Source organism: Calidris pugnax, unplaced genomic scaffold (genome assembly GCF_001431845.1).
Source record: "Calidris pugnax isolate Ruff unplaced genomic scaffold, ASM143184v1 scaffold24, whole genome shotgun sequence".
Classification (NCBI taxonomy): Eukaryota; Metazoa; Chordata; class Aves; order Charadriiformes; family Scolopacidae; genus Calidris; species Calidris pugnax.
The window spans coordinates 12,449,838-12,471,866 of record NW_015090922.1 but is presented as its reverse complement, the minus strand read 5'-3'; the positions used below and the strand labels follow the sequence as shown (position 1 = coordinate 12,471,866).

Sequence of the window (22,029 nt, the reverse complement as noted above, 5' to 3'; positions counted from 1 at the left end):
TTTTTAAAATCTGATAATTTCCGCCCAAAGAAAAAAAAAAAAAAAAAAAAAAAAAAAACTTAAATAGCAGAAGTCAGGATCATTTTGCATTAACCACTGGCTCATGCTCTGCCCCTTAAAATGCAATTTTTGTGCTTGTTAAGCACGTAGGGGGAGATTTGTTTTTGCCAAGGTGCTGTTGAGTTTCCTAGCAATCATGTACAGGTTGTTAAAATTGCCCTTTTCTCATGTAAGTAAACTGATTTTTCTTATATTGGGCTGAGGATAGTGCTGATGCTTCCCAGCTGCTGGGACAGACAAGGCATTTCATGACAGGTTCCTGAAGAATGTTCTGTCCTGTCTCCTGCGCTCCCCACACTGTTGTCTCCAGATTTTCTTTCCCTCAAAAAAAGTGTGGTTAGGCCGTGTTCCCTAACATCTTATTCCCTTGCTCCTAACCCAGCCTAGACATGACATCACTACTGGGGTAGGGTATGTCAGCTTCCTCACAGCTGGGAAGGGAGCATGAAGTACAAGAAACCAAGTGAATAGTTCTCAGGGGAGGAGAGGGGTGTATTAGAAGTTGCATACTTTAAATAAGTGGAATGGAATCTTTTAGAACGGGGAGACAGATATTAGCAGCTTAGATTTTTATCACGTAGAGGCAGTTTGTACCAAGTTAGGGAAGCTAACCCAAGTGTAAGAGATAATATGAAAGAGAGAGCAAAAGCAGAGCAATCGAGCAATTCATTTAAAAAGGTCCAGCAGAAAGAGATTGGGTCTCAGAAAAATGAGGCCAGCAGCTAATGCAAAAATAAAGCAACCCACTTTCATAGACTGACAAAAAGCGTATGCAAGGGCTGTTATTTTAGTGCAGCTGATGTGCTTAAGAGCTACGTCTTAATCTGTCTTTGATAACTTGCTGCTTTAGCTATATCCGTGGTTGCATCTGGCTACATGTAGATTACAGGCCAGCAGTCAAGAATAAAACTAGTAACATTACCTGTTTGCTAGGGGTTTTTTGCCCTGCCTTGAGGGTTAGAGAAAATAGCATGAGGGCAGCAACGCTCGTTAGCTCAGGCTTTTGACTTCTGTGCTTAGGGAGTTTTCAAAAGGCCAATCAAACAACCTTCAGAACTGCTTTGGGCCATCTGACCAGCATAATAAAAATGAGTACCTGGCCTAGTACCCTTCTGTTGTATGCCTCTCAAAGGGATGAGGTGGTGTTCCTTCTGTGTCTCACTCACAGTCAGTGAGATGGAATATTGTGTGGTTTCTTCCCTTTGCCCCTTGTCTGAGCCAGCTGCCACCCGGGAGGGTTAGATGTCAGAGAGTCATGTGTTAAGTGAGACAGCCTCAAATTTCTGTGGGGTAACACTGATTTTATAAAAGCAAAGCAGAAATTGAATGTTTTGGAAGGCAGACAAAGGCATAGTTAATATTAAAAGTTACATAACTATTAAAAAAACCGCATTCCAAGTTGCAGTTCAATCAGGTAAAAGAAGCTACAACAATCATCAGAGATCCTTTTAATTGTACCAACAATTGCCCACTATACACGAAACACTGAAAGATACAGGGTCAATGGGTCATTGGGGATATTGACTCTCTAGTTAAGGGGATGTGATAAATTCGAGACTCCAACATTTCCTTACACTTCTGAAAAGCAAATAGGCAACTACAGATTCACCTAATGTAGGTAAAATATAGTGAAGGATCATTGATCACTGAAAGAAACTGATGCAAAAAGACCACTGAGTTATGAAGCCTCTGTCTAGAGTTTTGTGGATATTAGAGTGGTATTTGACTTCATCTGTGGATAAGAAAGTACAACTCCTGTTCCAACTGAACATTACTGAGTGAGCAGCTAGGGTTGCAGAGACTTTTTTTTCTTATTGTTTTGTCCTTTAGACATGTGCAATAGCCTGAAGCTACTAGAAATAATTTGATTGCATTTCATTTAAAAGTTGGAAAGATCCACCTGAAGTGTAAGTTTAGCCAAGGCCACAAACTCATGTGAGTTTTAAATATACATAATATCTTACCATGCCTAAGCATCTCAAGGCTATTTATTGATGATCTACAATACCACTGTTGAATGAATGAAAACAAGCAAGTCTTTGGTTTGAGAGGCAACAGCCAAAATATTCAGCAGCAAAAAACAAGTAGCAGAGACAGAATGTCCAGAAATGGAAGAATGAAACAAGGTCAATAAAGAGTACCTAAGGCACCTTGTTTAGTCATCTTTGCTACACTCCTTAAGACCTCCAAATAATATATAAAACTGCAAATGCTAAGGAATGTGAAGATGAATCAGCTGAGGAGACTGTGAAGATGAAACAGCAGAGGACAAATACATTACTCTTACTCCTAGTTAAAGTTCCCATGATCAAAGGAATAAATATATTTCTCCAAGTGATAATGAAGTAAAGAGAAGAATCAGAGCTAGGGAAATGAATGAAAGGAGGAACCAGTACCATTAAGAGTAAGTTAATTTGATATGCAGGAATTGCAAGTCAAAATAAAGGGGAACAGAAGGCTGGACACTGAGATGTGTATGTCTTTAATGTCTAGTGCATTTCTCAGTCTCAAGTACTATAGAGGGTGGAAATATCCCCCTTAATTTAAAAATTAAAAAAAAAAGGAGAGTGCAGTGTGTACTTACTTCAGGAACATGCACTGTACAGCAGGAAGTGCAAAATTGTCCTTGCAAAAAAGAAGTATGCAAACTAGAATTTTGAAGAGGGATGGGAATTCAGTTTATTCCACGGTAAATAATAATTCTTAATCACCAACTTAGTTGAGACTTTAATCAAATGCAGTCTGCTGACTGTAGCTGACAGTAGCTGACTGGTAATATAAGCTACATCTAAGGACAGACTGTTTAAGTTTTGCTCTGGCCCCTCCTCCCTGCAAACCAATGCCAATTAAAAAAAAAAAAATAAAAAGCTGGGGGTGGGGTGGAGAATCACATTACTTCTTTGCCTCAGTACTAGATGGTTGGTGAACGTGAGTCAGCTGTATTGAGTCAGTTCCCTGTTCCTGTACTAAGAAATAGAGCTTATAATTAAAGCTCTCTTTAACATAACTGGCTTACTACGTGTTTGCTGAACTGGGTGCAAGATGTTCAGTCAGTTTCCAAATTTATGTTCCCTCCCTCCTGCTAGCCAGAGGGAAATTCAGCCCTTTGCCTACTTTCCAAAACCAAAAGAAAGAAAAACCCTCTATCCATCTCAGTTTCTGGCCTCATTTGAATATTAGTTTGTTTATACACACACACCTCTGAACATTTCAGAATGCTGTGAGAAATCAGGAGGAGGAATTGCCAAGAAATCTGTAGGTTTCCAAACACGTGCAGCAGCACAGGAAGCTGGGTTGGCTGAACGCTTCAGGGGATAGAAATACTTCTCAAGTTTTTCACATAGTTTTGGGAATATCAAACTGAAGTCTGCAATAGCCAGAAGCCTGGTTACATTTTAATGCATATTACTTAAAAACTGTACAACAGCATTTAGTGTTCATGAAGATGACTGTTACACTTTTGGCATTTTTAGGAAAGCACGTCAAGCTTTAAAGTAGAGTAAGACTGTCCCATCTTTCAGTACCTAGATTACACTGAGAATTTGTGCTCGCGAAGTACAAAAAAACCCACAAACGTTTTCCTCATTGTCTGCTTTTACCTTGTGTTCTGCCCTCAGGTGTGGCCCATTTCCTGTTCCCTCGGAGCTACCTTTGGCTATATGGCTGGTCTGATTATTGCACCTCTGTGGATACACTGGAACCGGAAGCAGCTTACATACAAAAGCAGATAACTGGAGCAAAGAGAGACAAGGTATTTCTTTGTGCAGATTCCATACAGACTGTGCAAAAGTTGTTGTTTTTATAATATATATATATATATATAGTCAAAGCAGAAGACTATCCAAATTCATTTAGAGTATTTCAGGCCAAGCATCTCCACTCGGTAAAATCGCATAGATGCCGTTTCAACATGGTGCAGTTTTTGCTTCCTCTAGACTATGTAACCCTGAGAGATTGTACCTTCCAGTCTGAATAAAATATTTGTAATAGATGTGGTGGCTTCTTATTACAAGTTCGTTGAGATTGATTTTATTCCTCTGGATGTCACTGGTTGTAGAAGGCATAATCGTAGTTTTAGCTTTCAAACCTGTAGCAAGTTCGCTATGTACTTAATGCATTGTATTTAAATTCAGTAGAATTTCACAGTAAGCCTGGCCATTGTCAAATGGATCTCACGTGATCAAACAGCAGTTTATGCATCTTGAGCCTATTCTCTTCTTCACTGTGTGTTTCTTTGGAGTTAGAATGGCTATAATAGCTTCATCAAAAACGGTCTTCAGTCCTTTCTGTGTCAAAGCTGAACACTCCACATAGCAGTAGGCGCCTATCTGTCAAGAAAATAAGTAAATTCAATAGCAATATATTTCAGCTGTTCAGTTCTACCTGTGCACTCCTGCTTTTTTTTTTTTTCTATAGTGGCACCACAATATTTGGCTGTGATATAGAAAAATTATCTGAATGTGCTTCCCCCACTAAGAGAACAGAAGATTTGTCTTTTGGCCAAAGATCTGGAATGTATTTAAGTTGGTTTGGTTTATAAAGGAAGCATATTAAATAAGCTCTTTGGATTGGCAGTGGGGTCCTAAAGTATTTTTGGTAACTAAACAGCAAGAAAGAATTACAGAATTACATGACCAATTCATAGAATCATAGAATCATCTAAAATAAGACTCTATAAATAAGTGTCCTGATAAGCATTATCCATGCAGTGTGCTAAAATGGCATTCTCAAATAATTTCTTTAAGATGCTTCTGACATTTTGCTTGAGCAGGAGAGGTCCCTTTCAACCTCAACCACTCTGATTTTAAGTCACTCTACCTAATGCTTATGAAATTTTTATGTATTTTTATGAGTGTCTACACAGCAAGTTAGAACTATTACTAAGAGGGAAGTGTTATTACACAGGTCTGCTTGTTAGCTGCGCTCAACAATGTAAGTAAATATTCTTAACTGGTAACCAATCATAAGGTTTCATATGTTGACTGGTAAAAGAATTGGGCTAAGTGATAAAGGAAGAAAAAGTCAATTGGAAATGGGGATTTTTTCCTTCTTTGCTACTTGCTTTCATTTAAGAGTATCCAGTTTACCTCTTTTGCTAACTTCTGTCCTTGCTCCACGGATATGGGCTTCTCTTTCATATCATTCAGTCTTGCCAGAGTTTTTGGGTCATCACGAAGATCAATCTAGTAAGAAAGATTGCAGTCATGTTGGAATACTTCTTCTAAACAAAAGCAAGCAGGCCATATTTTTTAAAGCAGAATTATTTATTTAATGGAGTATTACATGTATAAGAATGGAATCATGTCATGATTTAGATTGTGGACCCTTCCTGATCCAAAAGCACTGGAAATTTAAGCTCTGAACTACTACCTTTAATCTAGAAAGAACAAACGTTTATCCTGTAATTCAGCTCTTTAATTAGATGTGATAATCTCAGAATATGAGAAATTATACTCATCAGTGGCAGAAAGATTAACCCAAACATAATATCAACATGTGGGTCTCCTTATAACTGAAGCCCAGCCCGCTTCCCACATGAAGCAAGAGGAAATCATCTCACTTCTCCCCTTCCTCCTTTGCATCAGCAAACGTTGGACATGACCAACAGTTGCAGACCCAAGTCATTCCAGTAACATGGGTATGAACAGACAATTTTGTTCCCCAAGTCCCATGACTTTATAGGAGGTCACATAGAGAGATGCAGCCAACCTTGCCACCCAGTTTACAATCCATATATTTTAACAAAATGGAGGTAGATCATTACAGAACAACCCAGATGTAGGTTCTTCTGCTGCTTGCTAGGGTCGTTCCACCAAAGCCAGAAGGAGATGCTGCTCAGGTCCTGTTGGGCCTGAACTGCCAGCCCAAAGCAAAGGCACCGTACAACGATCTGAATTGTTTAAATAAAATAGAACAGAACCAGATATACCTGTGTTCCTACTAGTAAAAAGGGAACATTAGGTGCATATTCCTTCAACTCCGGTACCCACTCTTCCTTCACATTTTGAAATGAAGCAGGATTTACCACTGAGAAGCAGATAAGGAAGACATCGGTCATAGGATAAGATAAAGGTCTCAGACGATCATAGTCTTCCTGAGAAAGAAAAATTCTGTTATCTGCAATATTAAATTGTTGCTTGTATTTTGTTAATTTCAACAGCTATATTTAGAAACTCTTAATATTTTGCTGAAGCAAGCTTTCTGAATATTTACAACTATTCCTGGTTAGCGTGGCTGTTAGAGCAAAACCTGCATATGAGGGTAATTATATGTGAATATTAATATAAAAAACCCCAGTGTGTTAATACCAATAGAAACTTACTTCTGTACGAGAATATATAGAAGACTACCCTTTAAAAAGTTTTCACTTTAAGAAAAAAAAAAAAAGAAAAGCTTATGGTTCCAACATACTTGCAGATCAAAGGTTAGCATTTTTTTTGACCAAAGAGAGTAAGCAGATGTGACTGCTTAGAGCCATCCAGGTTATACAAAGCTGGGCTATATTTAGGCTATTTAACACGCTGCCATGTTCCCTTTTGGAACATATGTAGAGCTGATACTTGAGTCCCTCCTTAGAATTTCCTTTCTGTCTCTTAGAAACCATACTGTCCTGATGCTAATGATCAGGGCAGACGAAGTAAGGATCAGAAGGGACCTCTTTTGTCCAGACTCTTGCTTTCTGTAAGCAAATCCAGCAATGAGTAGGAAAGACCAGAAATTAAACATCAAGAACACTATCAGGGGAACATTAATGCCCCTTTTTGGGGGGGAGGAGGGAGCTGAGTTAGCATGAAAAGATTATTATTTGGGTCATTTAGAATCATAGCATTTAAAGTTACCAGTCCTACTGCCAGGGCATGCAATACCCTGGCAACAGAGGTACCCAGGAGCATTGTCCCTGCTGTAAAACAGAGTCCCTCTAGCAAGAGAGAAACTAAGTGGATTTTGCCATATTTTTTAGCAAAGAGCAGGAGGGAACATGCCCCAGCTTCTCTCTGCAAGACTTCCTTTGGTCTATGACAGTGAACCAATGTCCTACCAGTCCTACCTTAGGCTTTTTTTTTTTAAACACAGACAACTAAGACCAAGCCCAGGCATTGCAGAGACAGCAAAGAAGGTTTTAGGCCTTCTCTTCCACAATAAACACCAGTTTATTATAGCTGCTGCAGCAACCTCCCTCTTCCCCATGCAAGCTTCCCATCTTAATTAAATCTCACAAATACTGGAATGATTTGTTCATTAAATGTAGAGACAGAAATGTAATTCAACTTCATCTTTGAAACGAGCCAGAAAATTAAATTTTTGTTTCCTCGGCAACTGTCACATTAGCAGATTACTAACCTATAGTTGCACCCTCAAAAAAGCCCTTCATTGATTAGCTGTTAAGTTTTAAAGATGGCGTCACTAGAATTTCAGAAAACCTGTGAAAGATTCCTCAGAACAGTTTCTGCCAGACCCACCTTTTCATTTGGAAGCCAACAGGTACAGGAAGAGGGCTGTTGCCCTCCACGTGAAATGGAGAAAAGACATAGGGGAACAAGCACTGAAGTAGATTCTGCACTAGCAAGGAGACAAATTGGCCAATGCTCTTCAGTGTCTATTTACACAATATCCTCATTTGTAATCAGTATTCTCATGTGCCAATTTGACTGTACGCCCTACTCCCAGTCTTGTATGCTCCACAGTTTCATCAATAAGCCCAAGCATGTCTGGCTGCAAACATGGGCTCCCAGTTTCACAACCCCAGTAACTGAAACTACTGTGAAACTACAACATCTGACAGGTCTTTCTGAAGATCAGTTGTTTCCCTGCTAATGTCCTATAGGACAAGCTAAGGCTCCTATCTTGTTTTTTAAAAAAAACACTCCTAACTGTGCCTTTTCCACATCTGTGGACGTTCATCATAGAAGGCAGAAATAACTTTAATCACAACAGCAACTTAAAACTATTTAGCATTTGATTCTTTTTTTATTCATTTTATGTTTCACTTCTACTACTGAATGTAGTTTGATCCTGCTCAGGATTGCCACTGTTTTCTAGGGTGGAGATCAAAATCCTAAAAGAAGCTTCCCAACTGCAAATTACACTGTCCCTGGAGTACAAAATCTGCATGCAAGAACACGCGGGCAGATCCGTCAGCTGCTCTCAAATTCAGCTCTACTAAATCATATGCAGGCTATTACTGAAAAAGTTTTCTTAAAAAAAAAATTAGTTTAAAGTCGTAATTTATTCCTACTATCAAAGAGTTGCCTTCACTATACTCAACATTTTCTAAAAATCTCACACCTGGGTTACAGTAACTACAATACTGTCTGCATTAAATATTGGAATGGAGAAAACACTTCGTTGTCACCAGAAATGACTGTTAGTCCGCTGACCTTAAAATACCTCTTAGTTAATCCACTTCAAATTACAAATGGACCTTTTATTCATAGCAAATACTAATCATTTTCTGATTTCAAAGCCCAGTTACATTTGCATGGTTTAGTTCAAAACTTTCATATTTAGTTTATCATCTTTTAAAATCCCTTTAGATACAAATCCTTGCACGTTTAGCTGCATCTTGGCACTGCACCTGACTTGCCAGGAATTCATCAGCACTCATCTGGTAGCAAGCAACGGTACCGCTTCTTAAGGTATTATGCGTTGCTGAACTCTTTTCCTGTCCCTGCATCTATTTATATGCCTTTGGATTTAAACCCTCTTCCATCTGCCCTGGGCAAGCTGCGGGTCCATCCTCTGTAATCAAGAAGTTAAACTTAAGGCACATACAGTGTGATCGGACACATGTACCACGGCCAAAGACCTGCGTGGTGTCCACTACAGTGACTTCACTGCATTTATGCTCACTTAGATTAACAGAGAATTTGGCTGTACCCACCAATCCTGCTGCTTGAAATAAGTCAGTGCTGTCAGGCTCTTTTGTCTGTGCTACGAAAATTAGGTTTGTATTGATAGTAATAGCAGGTAATTCTAATAAAGCCTCATGATTAGACTGGTCCTGGGTCCTCCCAAGATATCCCCTAGCTGAAATGTTACCAGCATCGAGTAGGTCATCTGTGCTTGAAGTGTCCTTCTGCTCTCCAACAGCCCTTCAGAAAGAGCAGCCAAACCTGGAAACTTTCTCTAGAGACGTATTGGGCCTAAATAACTGCTGCACTTGGTAGAAGAATCTGAAATACCAAATGAATTTCGACTGAATATTAGAGAAGCCTGGAAAAATCTGATTGCTCCAACTATAATTTATTTCCTGAATCTAGCGTAAGGGAAATAAATGTGGTTCATTCTAAAATTAAATGCAACGGCACAATGTAATTATACTAGCCAGTCAACATAAATTCCAATTTGAGTGCCTGTACACATCACACTCTACAGCAATTAGACTTCCAATCTAATTGGGGGAGGCACTGCGTGTGTATTTAGGCATTAAAAATATTTAAAGAATTTAACTGGAATATTTTAATGTGAATAAGATGGGCCAGAAGGCCACTAAGGATCAAAATATGCAATACAAGGCTCAAAAACTCCAGGCTATAATAGTGAAATGGCTCATTTTCCAACATACTTTGGACTTCGAAACAAAATCATAAGCTGCTTGCTGAATCAGATGAATACAAATAGAAAAACATGCTGAAAATATAAGAGTTGTAGTAACTTTAAACAAATTGGGTGCAAGTATGTTGGCTTAATTCATGTTATATGGAGCTGTGATCCCTATAAAAGATACTACATTGCAACAGGACCATCCATCATTTACCTTCTGTCTCTCTGGTAACCCAGACATGGGAAAGGAGGTGAGATGCAGAACCAATGACTTAATTTGGCTTCTCAGCTCCAAACTGGGAAGGACTGTTGGGGGCTTTTGTTTTGTTTTTAAGAAGGGAGAATAGAAATTCATTCTTTTAATTTCACCCTTCTTTTGATATTCTGTAGGTAAGCCTAGCATTGCCTTTATCTTAGCTACCTAAAATCTCTCCTTTAGGTCTCTTTTTTCCATGTTACTGTCCCTAATAACCTGCCTTTCTTAGATTGTCCACTGCCTTGTATTTGTAAACCGCACCACTGATTTTCATTGTATTTTGGGTGTTCAGGTGGATTTGTTTTAACATGTCCAAAATTTTGCTGCTTCTTTTCCTGACATTTACCTGCTCAAAAACAGAGGTCTTGAGGAGCTTTTTGTTTGCAGACTGAAGAATAGTATTGCAATTCTGCAGCGTTATATTCTTCTTCATTTCAAGGGTTTGCTCAGGATAAAAGCAGGATGCAGTGCCGTATTTCAAGTTGTACAATTGATTTTGAACTAATACTTCTGCCCAAATCCATGGATATCAGCTGAGAGACATAGTTAAAAACACACAAACCCTGTTCCTAACTCTGCCACTGACACAATAGGTGCCCCTGAGCAAATTATTATCCTCTCTCTACTTGCATCTTCCCATCTGTTAGGGTGCCCCGTAGGGGTTTGCTACCTTAATAATGCATTAGTCTTCGCAAAGCACTCCAAAAGCCTTTGATGTACACAGCTTATGTGTAGTGGGATTTTTTTTTTAAATTAACTAAGAAAAAGTGAAGACCAGTAATTTCTGGACAACCTTCTTGACCCACAAAAAGCATTATTTCTTTGTATTTATTAGAAAAATGAAGTAAGAGGTGCAGGCATGCTGAGATCCCGTAGTACTAGAGCCCCTGCAGCTCCCCTGTGTTATGGTATCACCCTTCTCCTTGCCCAAGTTCAAGTGATGGGGACAGAGGTCCGTACCCCCTCTCTCAGCAATGCGAGACCACAGGCCTTTTTCTCCTCTGGAATGGTATTGGGGTCTCTCTACCAAATTTAGAGAGATGAAAGGCAGTTAGAGGAGTCACCTTTGGAATCAATACCTTTCCACGTCTTCACCAAGACCTTTGGAGAAGTTCACGCCTCTCAGTTCTGCTGTTACAGGCAGTGGTGAAGATGTTAACCTAGACCTGTTTGATTTTCTTTTTTTTCCTTGCAAATATGAGGGCTGGCAACTTTAAGCAAATAGGAGAAACTGAATTCTGGTATGTCATTAACATGAGTGGCAGGGGCCCTGGGCAAGGTGTCTCCTGCTTCTGTTTTACTCCAGGCCTGGTGTTTTGTCCTCTCACGGAACAAAAGGGTAATGATCCCATGTGTTTTGCACCTTAGGAAAGAAATGCTAATGATACATCTCCAGTCGTATAATACAGACATACTGTTATGAACAAAAGGATAAGCCTATTTCTTTTCTGTTCTGAGAAAGTACGAAGTGGATGGGGGGGAACAAAATAAAGGTTGCACCACTGGAATTAAAACTGCAGCTCATCAACTCTGGGTTTGTGATCTCTGTGTTAGCAACCATCTGTTGCTTTCACAGCTTACAACAGCCATCGTAAGAGGAGGTTCTCACTCCCAACCATCTGTTTTTAGAGGGGAAGCCAAAAATAGACATCAGGCAGAGTTGCTGGAGGAATCCAACCTTCATGCAGTGAAGGGTAATGACTGCTGCTGCTCAAAGGGCCACAGAGAGGCACACACAGGGAATTCGCTGCTTTTTGCAGAGCAAAACCCCAGCTAAAAGTCCAAGTTGTAACCCGTTTCATAGCAGGGCTTGGTAATGACAGTCAAAAGCCCTCTCTCAATGTGAACCCCTAGGCTTTAATTTTTGAAGTGTGTTTCAAAGCTATCCTTAGAGACTGCATTTTTCATAGTTTTCCTGCCTGGAAGTAAATTTCCATTTCAGAAGGCCCCCAGTAATCCTGGGAAAGCATAACCAGTGAACCGTAACAAGCGTTGTATCCAATGTGCGCCCCAGGGACTTAGTAAGGGCTCGTGGCCACCCCACTGGAGGCATCCTGCCGTCTCCCCCAGGTTATTCGGAGTTAAAGGCTGATGAGCAGCTTTGCCATAAGCACCAGGCAGAGCCTCCCAGAGCAACCAGGAGCACACACCAGGACACTGCCCTCGCCCGCTGAATCACCCTGTGGTTTCTGATTCTACGAAGATGCTTGGCCGGGGGAGGAGAGGGAGGGAAGCGGTCTGTACTGGCCCGTGCCAAGCGCAAATGGCTTCTCTGGCTAAGAAGAAAACTTTTGAATTTCTTCAGCCTGGGCTGTATGAGCTGTACCCCTGTGCAGGGAAGGAGGGTGGAGTGTCCCCAGGATGCTCACGAGGCAGCACTAATGCAGGGCCCTCTGGCCCTGCCGATCGCTGCTACCTTTGAGTTTTCAGTAGCCACTGGCTACTGAATGCGCAAAACAAGATGTGGTGATTATTCCCTGGCTGCAGGGTCTCTCTTGGCAGGCTTTGGGGGGGATACAGCCTGCATTGCTGAAGGAAGCCGGGCTGTCCTGTTGTGGCTCGTTCGCACAGGTTTCCCAGGGAGCGCAAAAAGCTGCCAATTTGGGCCCAGCATCTATTTTTAATTTATAGAAAAGGCTGCAGGAATGCAGGGTAAGTGCTCTTCCATTGTATTCTGAAAATGAAGTAAGCTGATCTAAATCCATCTCTAAATTCCTGCGAGGAGGACTGTTCAAAGGCAGTATGAATTATACATTGAAAAAGCCCAGGGTTTCTGAATTATGATTTTTTTTTTTTTCAACAAAACTTTCCTTCTGGCAAATTTGAAGACTACGCAGCTGCTTACATGTCTGAAAAGCTTTTCTGTATAGTGAGAAATAACTAGCTGGACGATGGAGCCTAGTAAGATGGATTTTAGGGCATTAAGGACAAGAAGGACAAAATATTCCTTTAATTATACAAAAAAATGCCTTTAAGTGATCCGAATTGATCCCAGTCTTAATGTGGGATTAAATACTGTCCAAATCCTACATCTTGCATCACATGTGTTGATGCTAAAATATTTGCCTCATCAGTCTCAACAGTAGACTCCCTCTCTCCTGTCCATCACCATAGGAACTTCAACTTGTTGGCTTCTTCGTGGTGGCTTCTTCTAAACGTGGAAGTCTCTAAATTTTCTCTATAAAACTTATTATTGTAGCGTCTGTAACAACAGAACATGGATTCAACTGACTGCAAGCAGTATCAGCGAGCACAGTTTCACTTAAAGACCTTATACCAGTTGCTTAGCCCCTGTAGAGCTCTTAAGAAGCGGCAGAGTAGCTGCCGTGGGCAAGCCCTTTCACTCCTTATCCTTGAGAAATCACAAGGCTGTGGTGCATCCCCATGCTGGTTCCTTTCCCACCGTCAGTGACCTTATGAACAGCACACTTCCCACACAGGATTCCCGCTTTGTCCAGAAAGAAATTCACCTCAGTTTTGGTGGCTGCAGCCAGGAACAATCAGGTTTTTCCATTTTTTCAGATTAGGGCAATCAATGGAAAAAAAAAAAATAATTCACCCTGGCACGGGGGACCTGCAGGTCCTCTGCAAAACCCACTCTTAGGAAAGATGGGTTCTTAAACCTTGTTTTTACAGAAGAATATGACCATCAATAATTCAGTTCTCAAATTGAAAAGACTGTGGAATAGAGATGGTTTAATATAGTTATTCATATCATATCAGACATGTCTTCTCATTTACTAACTCTATAAATCCTGCCCAGGCAAGAAAGACTGATCAGTTAGGTGCCTCGTGCCCTTTCATTTTTTACAAATAAACCCCAAAAGCACATTCTTCAGTCCAGTGTAGAGCAACAGCTTTGTAAGATAGAAGACTAAGCCTTCACACCGGCTCCTCAAGATTAATTCCCATCTCCAGCTTCTCTGAAGATGAAATGCCAGAGTACCAGTGCCATCATGTGCTCATTGAATAAACACATCAGGGTGAAAGAGTTTCTGGAACTAAAGGAATCCCTGAGAGTCTTTTGCACCTCACAGAATCACAGAATAATATGGGGTTGGAAGGGACCTCTGGAGATCATCTAGTCCAACCCCCCTGCCAGAGCAGGTCCACCTAGAGCAGGTTGCACAGGAACGTGTCCAGGCGGGTTTTGAATGTCTCCAGAGATGGAGACTCCACCACCTCTCTGGGCAGCCTGTTCCAGTGCTCTGCCACCCTCAAAGTAAAGAAGTTCCTCCTCATGTTTAGATGGAAATTCTTATGTTCATGTTTGTGCCTGTTACCTCTTGTCCTGTCACTGGGCACCACTGAAAAAAGACTGGTCCCATCCTCTTGACAACCACCCTTCAAGTATTTATAGGCATTTTTTGTCAAGTCCCAATTAGTCAGGGCTAACAGCTTCCACTGAAGAACATGGTAAAACACTCACAATTTCACTGCAGCAGATGTTAAGGCAGTTGAAAAACTGTCTATGGTTGGCTTCTCTTTCTTAAGTGAGGAATATGTAAGCCTTCTCACAGCCCATGGCTGGGCTATCGGTTGGTCGTTACCAAAGACGCAGCACAGGTCACACCTGGCATCCATCCCTGATCGACTCCACCACTCCATCCCAACTGGAAATCAGACCAACGAGGAACTAGCACGAAGTCCCACCCGTGATGTTTTATCATTCACGGCTACAGCTGATTTAGAGCGCAAGCTACCCACGGCACTTCCAGTCTGTGTTTTACTCATGGGAAGCCACAAGCTCACCCAGGATGCTGATAGATGGTCCTTTGCTCTGGAGAATAATGCTGCCACCTGCATTTTTACAGACACACCAGCGAGTGCCGGCCACCACAAAGAATTATTGCACATGAGCCACAACGTGGAGGCAGCACAGAGCCCAGGGACCAGGCTGAGGACAGTAGCTGCTAACACGTCAACCTCTTCAGAACTGCTGAAAGTGTCACGTTGCCTTCAGACATGTTTTTCTTAACACAAGTCATCCAGTCACCAGTCCAAACCAATAGACTGCTTTATAAAACCACAGAGCAGAGCGGTAGAAAAATACAATTCCCCTTCTCTCTGCCCTCATTTTGCATTTTTTCTAATTAGAGGAAAGGCAGTTTTGTTAGAAATGTAACTGGTAATTTGGAGGTTTAAAAAAAAGTCCTGAAGCTCTGTCCCAACACATCCATTTAAGTAATGTTGGTTTTCATAATTCACAATAAAATTGCAGGATTTGGAATCAGTGTGCTTTATATTATTTCTTAAAGCCCAGGTTCCTGTACTCTTACGGTCATATAAAGAAAAATCACAGCCTTTTTACCTTTAAATGAAAGATAAATCTCTAGTCCCCCACAGATATAGAGAAAGCTTGAACACATGAAGCCCAAAGGCTTAAAGAAAACCCACATCCAGCAAAGGGTAAAAGAAAAAGTCTCAACCCATTTTGATTTCCCAGGTTTTTTAGGTAGTGGTGCCTGTGGACAGGAATAGCTGACTCACCATTTTGAATGCCTGGGACTGACAAAACCTGGGTATTGCTGAAGTTTTACCTCCACTTTGTCCATGTGTTCTCAATAAAGGAACTGGAACAAAGCTACTGAAATCAGCAACAGGGAGCCCGCTAACACAGAGCCCTGGATCAGACCCTAACACGCATTATCCATCCTCCTGCATTGCAGGTATGCGCTACAGAGGCAGCACTCGAGCCTAAATTAGATTTAGTTTAAGATGTAGTTTGGAGGATGAATCAGAAGTTAGGATATAAGTGAAAAATAGTGCATTTTTTTTTATACTTTACGAAAATACGGAGGTCTTTGCAAAAGCAACAGATTTCAATCAAGAAGTCTGACTATGGACCTGCCAAAAATTCTCAGGGTCTCCTATGTTCTCTATCAGAAAAACGCTGCCGGCTCACGCCACCTTGCCCAGTTGTCCCACTCCCTCCCTCTTGCCTCCCACAGAACAGCCCTAGAGTACATGAGACTCAAAGGAGTGCGGGTGCACACCCCATCTTAAAACAAAGTCAGGAAGTTAGAGCATATGCAGTAACATTGTGCTGGAAGAGCAATAATTATTGCTTGTATTCAGTGTTGCCTTTTTAGCTGGGATGTTTGGACAGCATTGAATGATGTCGCTGTACCTCAAAGAAGTTATAAAGGAGTAAAATTCAGAGAGAACTCTGTCATAAACTAAAGGTTATCTACTGACTCTTAACCCAGGAAAAAGGGATTTTTACTTGACCACATAATCAATGTTTAGCAAGAGCCTCTCTAGGTCATCAGGTCTTCAATTGAAGTTCCAGAGAACTTCTCAAACTTGGTTTGCTTTGGGTTCTTTACTTTGGTCTGCCATTAACTTACTGTTAATTTGGTGAAGACACTCTGGATCTACATTTTCAAACATATCCCTTATGCTTGATTTTAGCATAACTCAGTGCCGCTGTTCAGAAGTGCCGTGGGGCTTTGGACACTCTGAAAATGAAACGTAACTGCCTTGAGTTTGCCCCATATATTCAGTGAACGCTTTCTTGGGAACTCAGAGCAGCATCTCCCATCCTGAGAGTCCCCATCTGGAAAAAACAATACTTACCTCCCTTTCCAGGAAAGATACGACGCTTCCAGAGTGTGAGTCACAGCTCACAGAGGCGTTTGCGTGTGAGCTTTGCACTGGGAATATTGTTGTCGGAAGGACATTTTTAAAAGCCGATCTGAAGGTAAGAGTCTCTTTCCTTTTAAAGGGAAAGCCTGCCTTTGCTTAAACACTTCTCTGGAAAACTCTGGGCACAGAGATCGATAAGCTCAGGCACTTCACCTCCTCCTTTTGCCTTGAAAAGCTTAAGATTTTGGTTTTATCTGCGCACATCCAGCTGTCGCTGCAGAGCCCTTGAGCCTCCGTGGTTGGCACTGTCCTGAGCCAGGGAGCAGCCTCAGCAGAGGCCCAGCTATTTGTAGCCCAGCAGAAGGGCTCAGAGTGAGGGAGCTCGCAGCTTCCCAGCCCCGGCAACGGAGGAGAGGGAGCTGGTGGGAGGATGGAGGCACCAGGGGGACGGGAAAGAGGCGGGATGTTCATGGCGAACATTTCGGTTTTTAGATCTGCCAAAATCACGCTGTTCACATCTCTGCTGTAAACGGTGTCAGCTTCGCCTCGTGCGAGACCGTGCCCGCGTGTGCCAGGCTCGCACACGTGTGTGTGTGGCTGCCTGGTGGGAGCCACTGGGGAGGAGTAACAGGGACAGAGGGGTGACACTTCTGCTTCTGCTGACCAGCCAAAATGACCAGCAGCTGCCTCTGCTTCCAGCTGGACACTGAAGTGGCACCTGCCAGACCAGGGCTACCTACCAAAGCCGAGACAAACAGCCAGCAAGGAATACAAAGGTTACTGCTATTTCTTGTTTTATTTTGCAAGTGTGGTGATCATCCATTTCAATAACCACACCTCTACCCCTCTCTTTCCCACAGGCATCCAGTTCACAGTTATAACCATTTGTTCTTACACCTGGCCTTAAAGCAGGCGCTGATCTTGCTAATATTTGAGTTAGCTTTACGCACTTCAGCAGCCGGACTAACCTTAATATAAAATTGCTTTTAACATCAGGGCCTCCGTTAACAACCAAAAAAATCAGTGTTTCTGAATTAAAATGGCTGTGGCTGCAACCAGAGTAGCCATCAGTATCTGAGCCGAGAAGAACCAAAAAGTGGCTCTTACAATGAGTGTTTTGTGGCTGCTGTTTCGGTGCCAGTTGAGAAGGCACCGAGAGCTTTATTGTATCAGACCTACAGATTGCCCTATACATATTAGGGCCTTTAAGGCAGAGAAATAAAAGTGGAAGGCCAAGGAACAGAGTTCACCCCAGCTCTGCCCAACCAGGCCTCGCCAGTATCACAACAGTAAGGGATGCTGAGGGATATAAATATTATTATTAGGCACTGCACCATAGTAAGATTCACTCTGCTCCTTCTGTACCCGGCTCCGCGCTGCCCGGATGCTGGCTTGGTGCCAAAGCAGCCACGCTGTGCCTCAGCATCTCTTCCCAGGGCAGCAGGAACAGCACAGGCTCTGCTCCTCCATCCCTCCCGTCCTCCCTCCAGCTCCTGACAGTCCTTCACAGCACTAAGACACACGGGCAGAGCAAGGCTTCCACCTGTACGTGGTCAGCACATACTGGAAGAAAGGGACCACGCCATGAATGCAAACCCCACAGCAAAAGGGACAGAGAGGAGGATGGGCCCTGACTGCCATTTTAAGCAGCAGCCTTCAGTATGAAGCAAAATCCCCAGGAGGTAACTCCTGTATGTCCTCCTACTTACTCCAATCATTTGGGATATGGCAAGGGGACCACGCAGCACACCTCTTCCTTACTGCTTACAGACATTTCTCCAAAAATTTTCATCTCATGAAAGTTGGCAATATTATTTTTGATACTACAGAAGATCAAAATGATAACCACTCCACCACGGTGAAGTTAACAGAACCCAGATGAGACCAGGGTTCTCTTCCCAGGCTGATTTTGCCACGTGTCCCTGCTCAACAAAGAGCGGTAGTGACACGCAGTTAGTCCCCCAGAGCAAGAGAGGCTCCTGCAAAGCCAAAGGCATCCACGCGTCAGTATCACAAGCACCTCGCCTTTACACTTCAGCACACTGATGCTCCCAGCTCCAGGCAATGCAGGCAGGTTCCACAGTTCTCATCTTCCTGTGGAAACCAGGGCCCACGCCAAGCCCACCCCGTCTCAGCGCCTGGCTACGTGCAGCCACAAGGCTGAAAGGAGCTGCCAGCTCCACCTTTGGGAGGAATTGCAGGAGGAATGTCCTCTCGGACACCACCGGCACCGAATTCCCACCCACTTCCCTGGCATGGAAGCCTGCCTTCACAGCTGCAAACCCAAACGGGCTCCCAGAGCCTCCACTGCCCAGCAGCTGTACTGGCTATTTTCTGCTCAACCAGGGCCTCAGTGTTTTCAGCCAGAGAAAAGCCTGCCTGAATTCACACACACACACACACACACACACAAAGGGGGGGGCGGTCTGTCGGCCTCCAGACTGAAGTTTGTGAAGCACTAGTGTCATTTCTCCCCACTATATATAACTTGGGGGGGGGTGATCTCCGCTCATCACACCCCTAAATTGATGATTGGGGGGGGGGGGGGAATAATGGGATTTTAATAGCTTTATTCTCAACCTACTTTAAACTCACAAAGTTGTGGGGCATTATGTCATTGGCAGAGTTACCACACGTGATCCTCTGTGTGTTGTGAAGAAACGAGCTAGAAATGAGTACTGGATGCCATGAACTCAAAAGATTGCGACTCCTCTGCCAAAGAGGAGTCTGTCACAAGTTGCTAAATACGTAACCACGCACGTTAAAGAGACCCACAGGCTGGCAGTCAGTATTTCGGGCCGATGAGCCTGCTGTGCACCAGCTAGCAACCAAAAAGACTTTAACTCTTGCTCCACTCCAGGCTTCCTGCGTGGATTTGGAGTAGGTCACTATCTGAACTCCCATTTACCCCCTCACTCCTCTTCCCTCCGAAATGAGATCTGTAGACTGTACCCATGCAGTCTGTCCACAGCAGAGAGTATAAACACGCTGAAGGCTGTGAACTGCTCAGACACCACAGTGATCACGCGCTGCCAAGTTTTGATAAAGTGATACTATCAGGCCAATATTTTACAGTAAAACTATCTGGGGGGTGACAGAATGAGAAATAAAAACACCGACGTATGCCGGTCTAGAAATCCCAACTTTGAGCAGCAAATTATCCGAGCTGTACAGAAGTCTGTGCCAGCAGCAGGCGGGCACCAGACGCAGCACGCTGTCTCCTCAGCACAGAGAAGGCACCATCAACTCATGTCTTTTCTGCTCTTTACTATAAATATTTAAGGTTTAAAGTAAGCTTTCTGTTACTGCATAGCTCTGGGAAGAGAGGCTTGTCAGCATGCTCTCTGACTAAGCAGCTGAAAGAATGAAATTGATGGACTGGCATCTTCACACAGACTCCCCATGAGCATCTCCTGCACTGTGCTGGACATCCCGTGGGCAGCCCCAGATGTCCACCAGTTCCCCAAGCACTCTGAAGCGGGACAGGGATAATGGTAAAGATCTTATTAATGCTGCAGGTCTGACTAACAGGGGAGTTTTGCGAAGACCAGCTAACATTTGTAAAGGTACCCTCATTAAAACACCTCACGTGAGCTCAGGCTCCTCTGAATTAGGCCAGCAAGATCTGGTCCAGGGGACATCAGAAACTGCTCTGTAATTCAAGCTGAAGATTTCAGCTTCTCAGAATTTGCAAAAAAAAAAAAGGCTTACCTCAACTTTTTACACACCTGGATATACAATTTCTCACTGAAAAGTTTTTGTTAGTGTAACAAGAGTATCTTCACTTGCTGTTCAGCTGCAAATTGTTCAGCTTGACCCTACCAGCTTCTGAGGGGGCCAAAGGTCGCTCAGTTTAGTACTCGGCACATCGGGGCAGAGTGGGACACCACAAAACCACTTGAGTTAAGGTTACACAGAGCGAACAACACACGCTTCCATTAATAGCAACCAGCCAGCACAAGCAGTTTGAGACAGCATCCACAAATAAGCTACATGTACGTACAGTAGTGCTAGGGTCGCTTTTACATTTTCCAATGCTCATTATAAAAAAAATTAAAAATAGATGCATCTTAACCAAATGCTTTATTCCCCAGAGCACTAGATCCTCATCGTGTAGCATATTTTAAAGCAATATTTTACAAGCTGTGTTTTGAACCAATTGCTACAGAAAAACAGGACTAGTTGGCATAAATTTCACCAGTTTGTGTTTACGTCAGTGAGATGACAATCATGAAGTCAGCCTTTTGGGGACAGTCTCACTCTTTGGGTGTTAGCTTTCTGGAAATGGGGCTGTTTCCTACAGTTCTCATGGAATTAATTTTATTACTGCTTTCAGGCCTCACAAAGATATAAAAGACCAGTTAAATGCCGCTTCCCTTACTTAAGGCTGTAGGTAGATCTAAAACGGTACACTAATTTACGCAGCGGTTGTTCAGTTAAGTCTAGGAAATAACACGGTTAAAAAACATGGCTTTGGTCTACGCGGGTCCAGTGAGATTATCTTACTAGTTGCTCTTTACAACGAGGAAGCATGTCCGAGGTCATGTGAGACCAAAACACATGCTCACATTGCGAGAGCAGAAGTTTTAATATAAGGAATAGGCAACTGTACAACAACCCACGCGGCATTTCCGTCCGCGCTCCGCACCTCCCGGGGTCAGGCCCCTCGCACCCCGTTTTGTTTGGGATAAGGCATCTCTGGAGAACTTCAGCCCGGGCTCGGCCCACGGCTGGTGCAGGGCAAGTTAAAGGAATGAAGAAGTGACTCCAATAAAATAACGGAGCCCTTTAGAAACCCCTACACCGGTGACCCCTCCAAAACATCAAGCATTTTACCCATCATTAAAGTTACTTAAGAGACGTGCTGCCATAGCATCTTTCACAGCCGGCTGTAATAATCTCAACCAAATGAATCACTTGGAGCTGTCTGCGATAGCAACAGAAACCCAGGTAATCTGAAAGGCAGTGGCTGAGAGTTACGTTTTATCATCGTCCACCTTTTAAGCCGAACAACTCTTTCTAGCTATTTAAGAGCCGTGGAGCGTAAACAAGGCGAGCTGCGGCAGCCTGCCTGCTCCAGCCGACCTGCGCCGCTCCGGGCACCCAGACCCCCCCGCCCCGCGCTGAAGGAGGCACATCTCCCCCCCCACGGGGGTCGCCACTCCGGGGAAGGGGGTCTCACCGAGGGGCGCGATACCCGGCCCGGAGCGCTGCCCTGAGCACCGGCACCGGGCCACGCCGTGCCGCCGCTCCCCGCTAAAAATAAAGCCCATCTCCGCCTGCCCGCCCTCGGGAATCAGGGTGGGATGGATGTTTTTCTTTTAAAGCCGGATTTTAGCAATCGCGCAGCACACATACACACACCCCCTCACAACCCCCCGCCAACCCGCCCCCCGAATGGCCCATCCCGCACCGCAGCCCCGCACACAAGTTGAGCGGCGGGAGCGCGGGGCAGGGGCCGGGGGGCAGCGCTCGGCACTCACCTGCCCGGCGGTGTCGTACAGCCCCAGCAGGTACTGCTTGCCCCCGACGGTAACGCTGACTGCGAGGGGGGAGAAACACAGCGGGTGAAGGAGGAGCAG

At 43.4% G+C, this 22,029-nt stretch overlaps 2 protein-coding genes across 3 annotated transcripts in view; one reads left to right on the top strand and one right to left on the bottom strand.

The window, feature by feature from the left end:
- PIGF (phosphatidylinositol glycan anchor biosynthesis class F) overlaps positions 1-4,051 on the top strand; it is a 21,259-nt gene extending 17,208 nt beyond the window's left edge. For both annotated transcript variants that reach the window (XM_014950562.1, XM_014950561.1), the window contains exon 6: positions 3,678-4,051. In XM_014950562.1, coding sequence (XP_014806048.1) covers positions 3,678-3,791 — 114 coding nt within the window. In that variant the 3' untranslated portion in view covers positions 3,792-4,051. The remainder of the gene's footprint in view (positions 1-3,677) is intronic.
- RHOQ (ras homolog family member Q) overlaps positions 1,496-22,029 on the bottom strand; it is a 37,830-nt gene continuing 17,296 nt past the window's right edge. Inside the window, exons 3-6 of the mRNA XM_014950474.1 lie at positions 21,931-22,017; positions 5,990-6,154; positions 5,148-5,243; positions 1,496-4,388 (exon numbers count right to left, since the gene is read on the bottom strand). Of these exons, the coding sequence (XP_014805960.1) occupies positions 4,233-4,388; positions 5,148-5,243; positions 5,990-6,154; positions 21,931-22,017 (504 nt within the window). The 3' untranslated portion in view covers positions 1,496-4,232. The remainder of the gene's footprint in view (positions 4,389-5,147; positions 5,244-5,989; positions 6,155-21,930; positions 22,018-22,029) is intronic.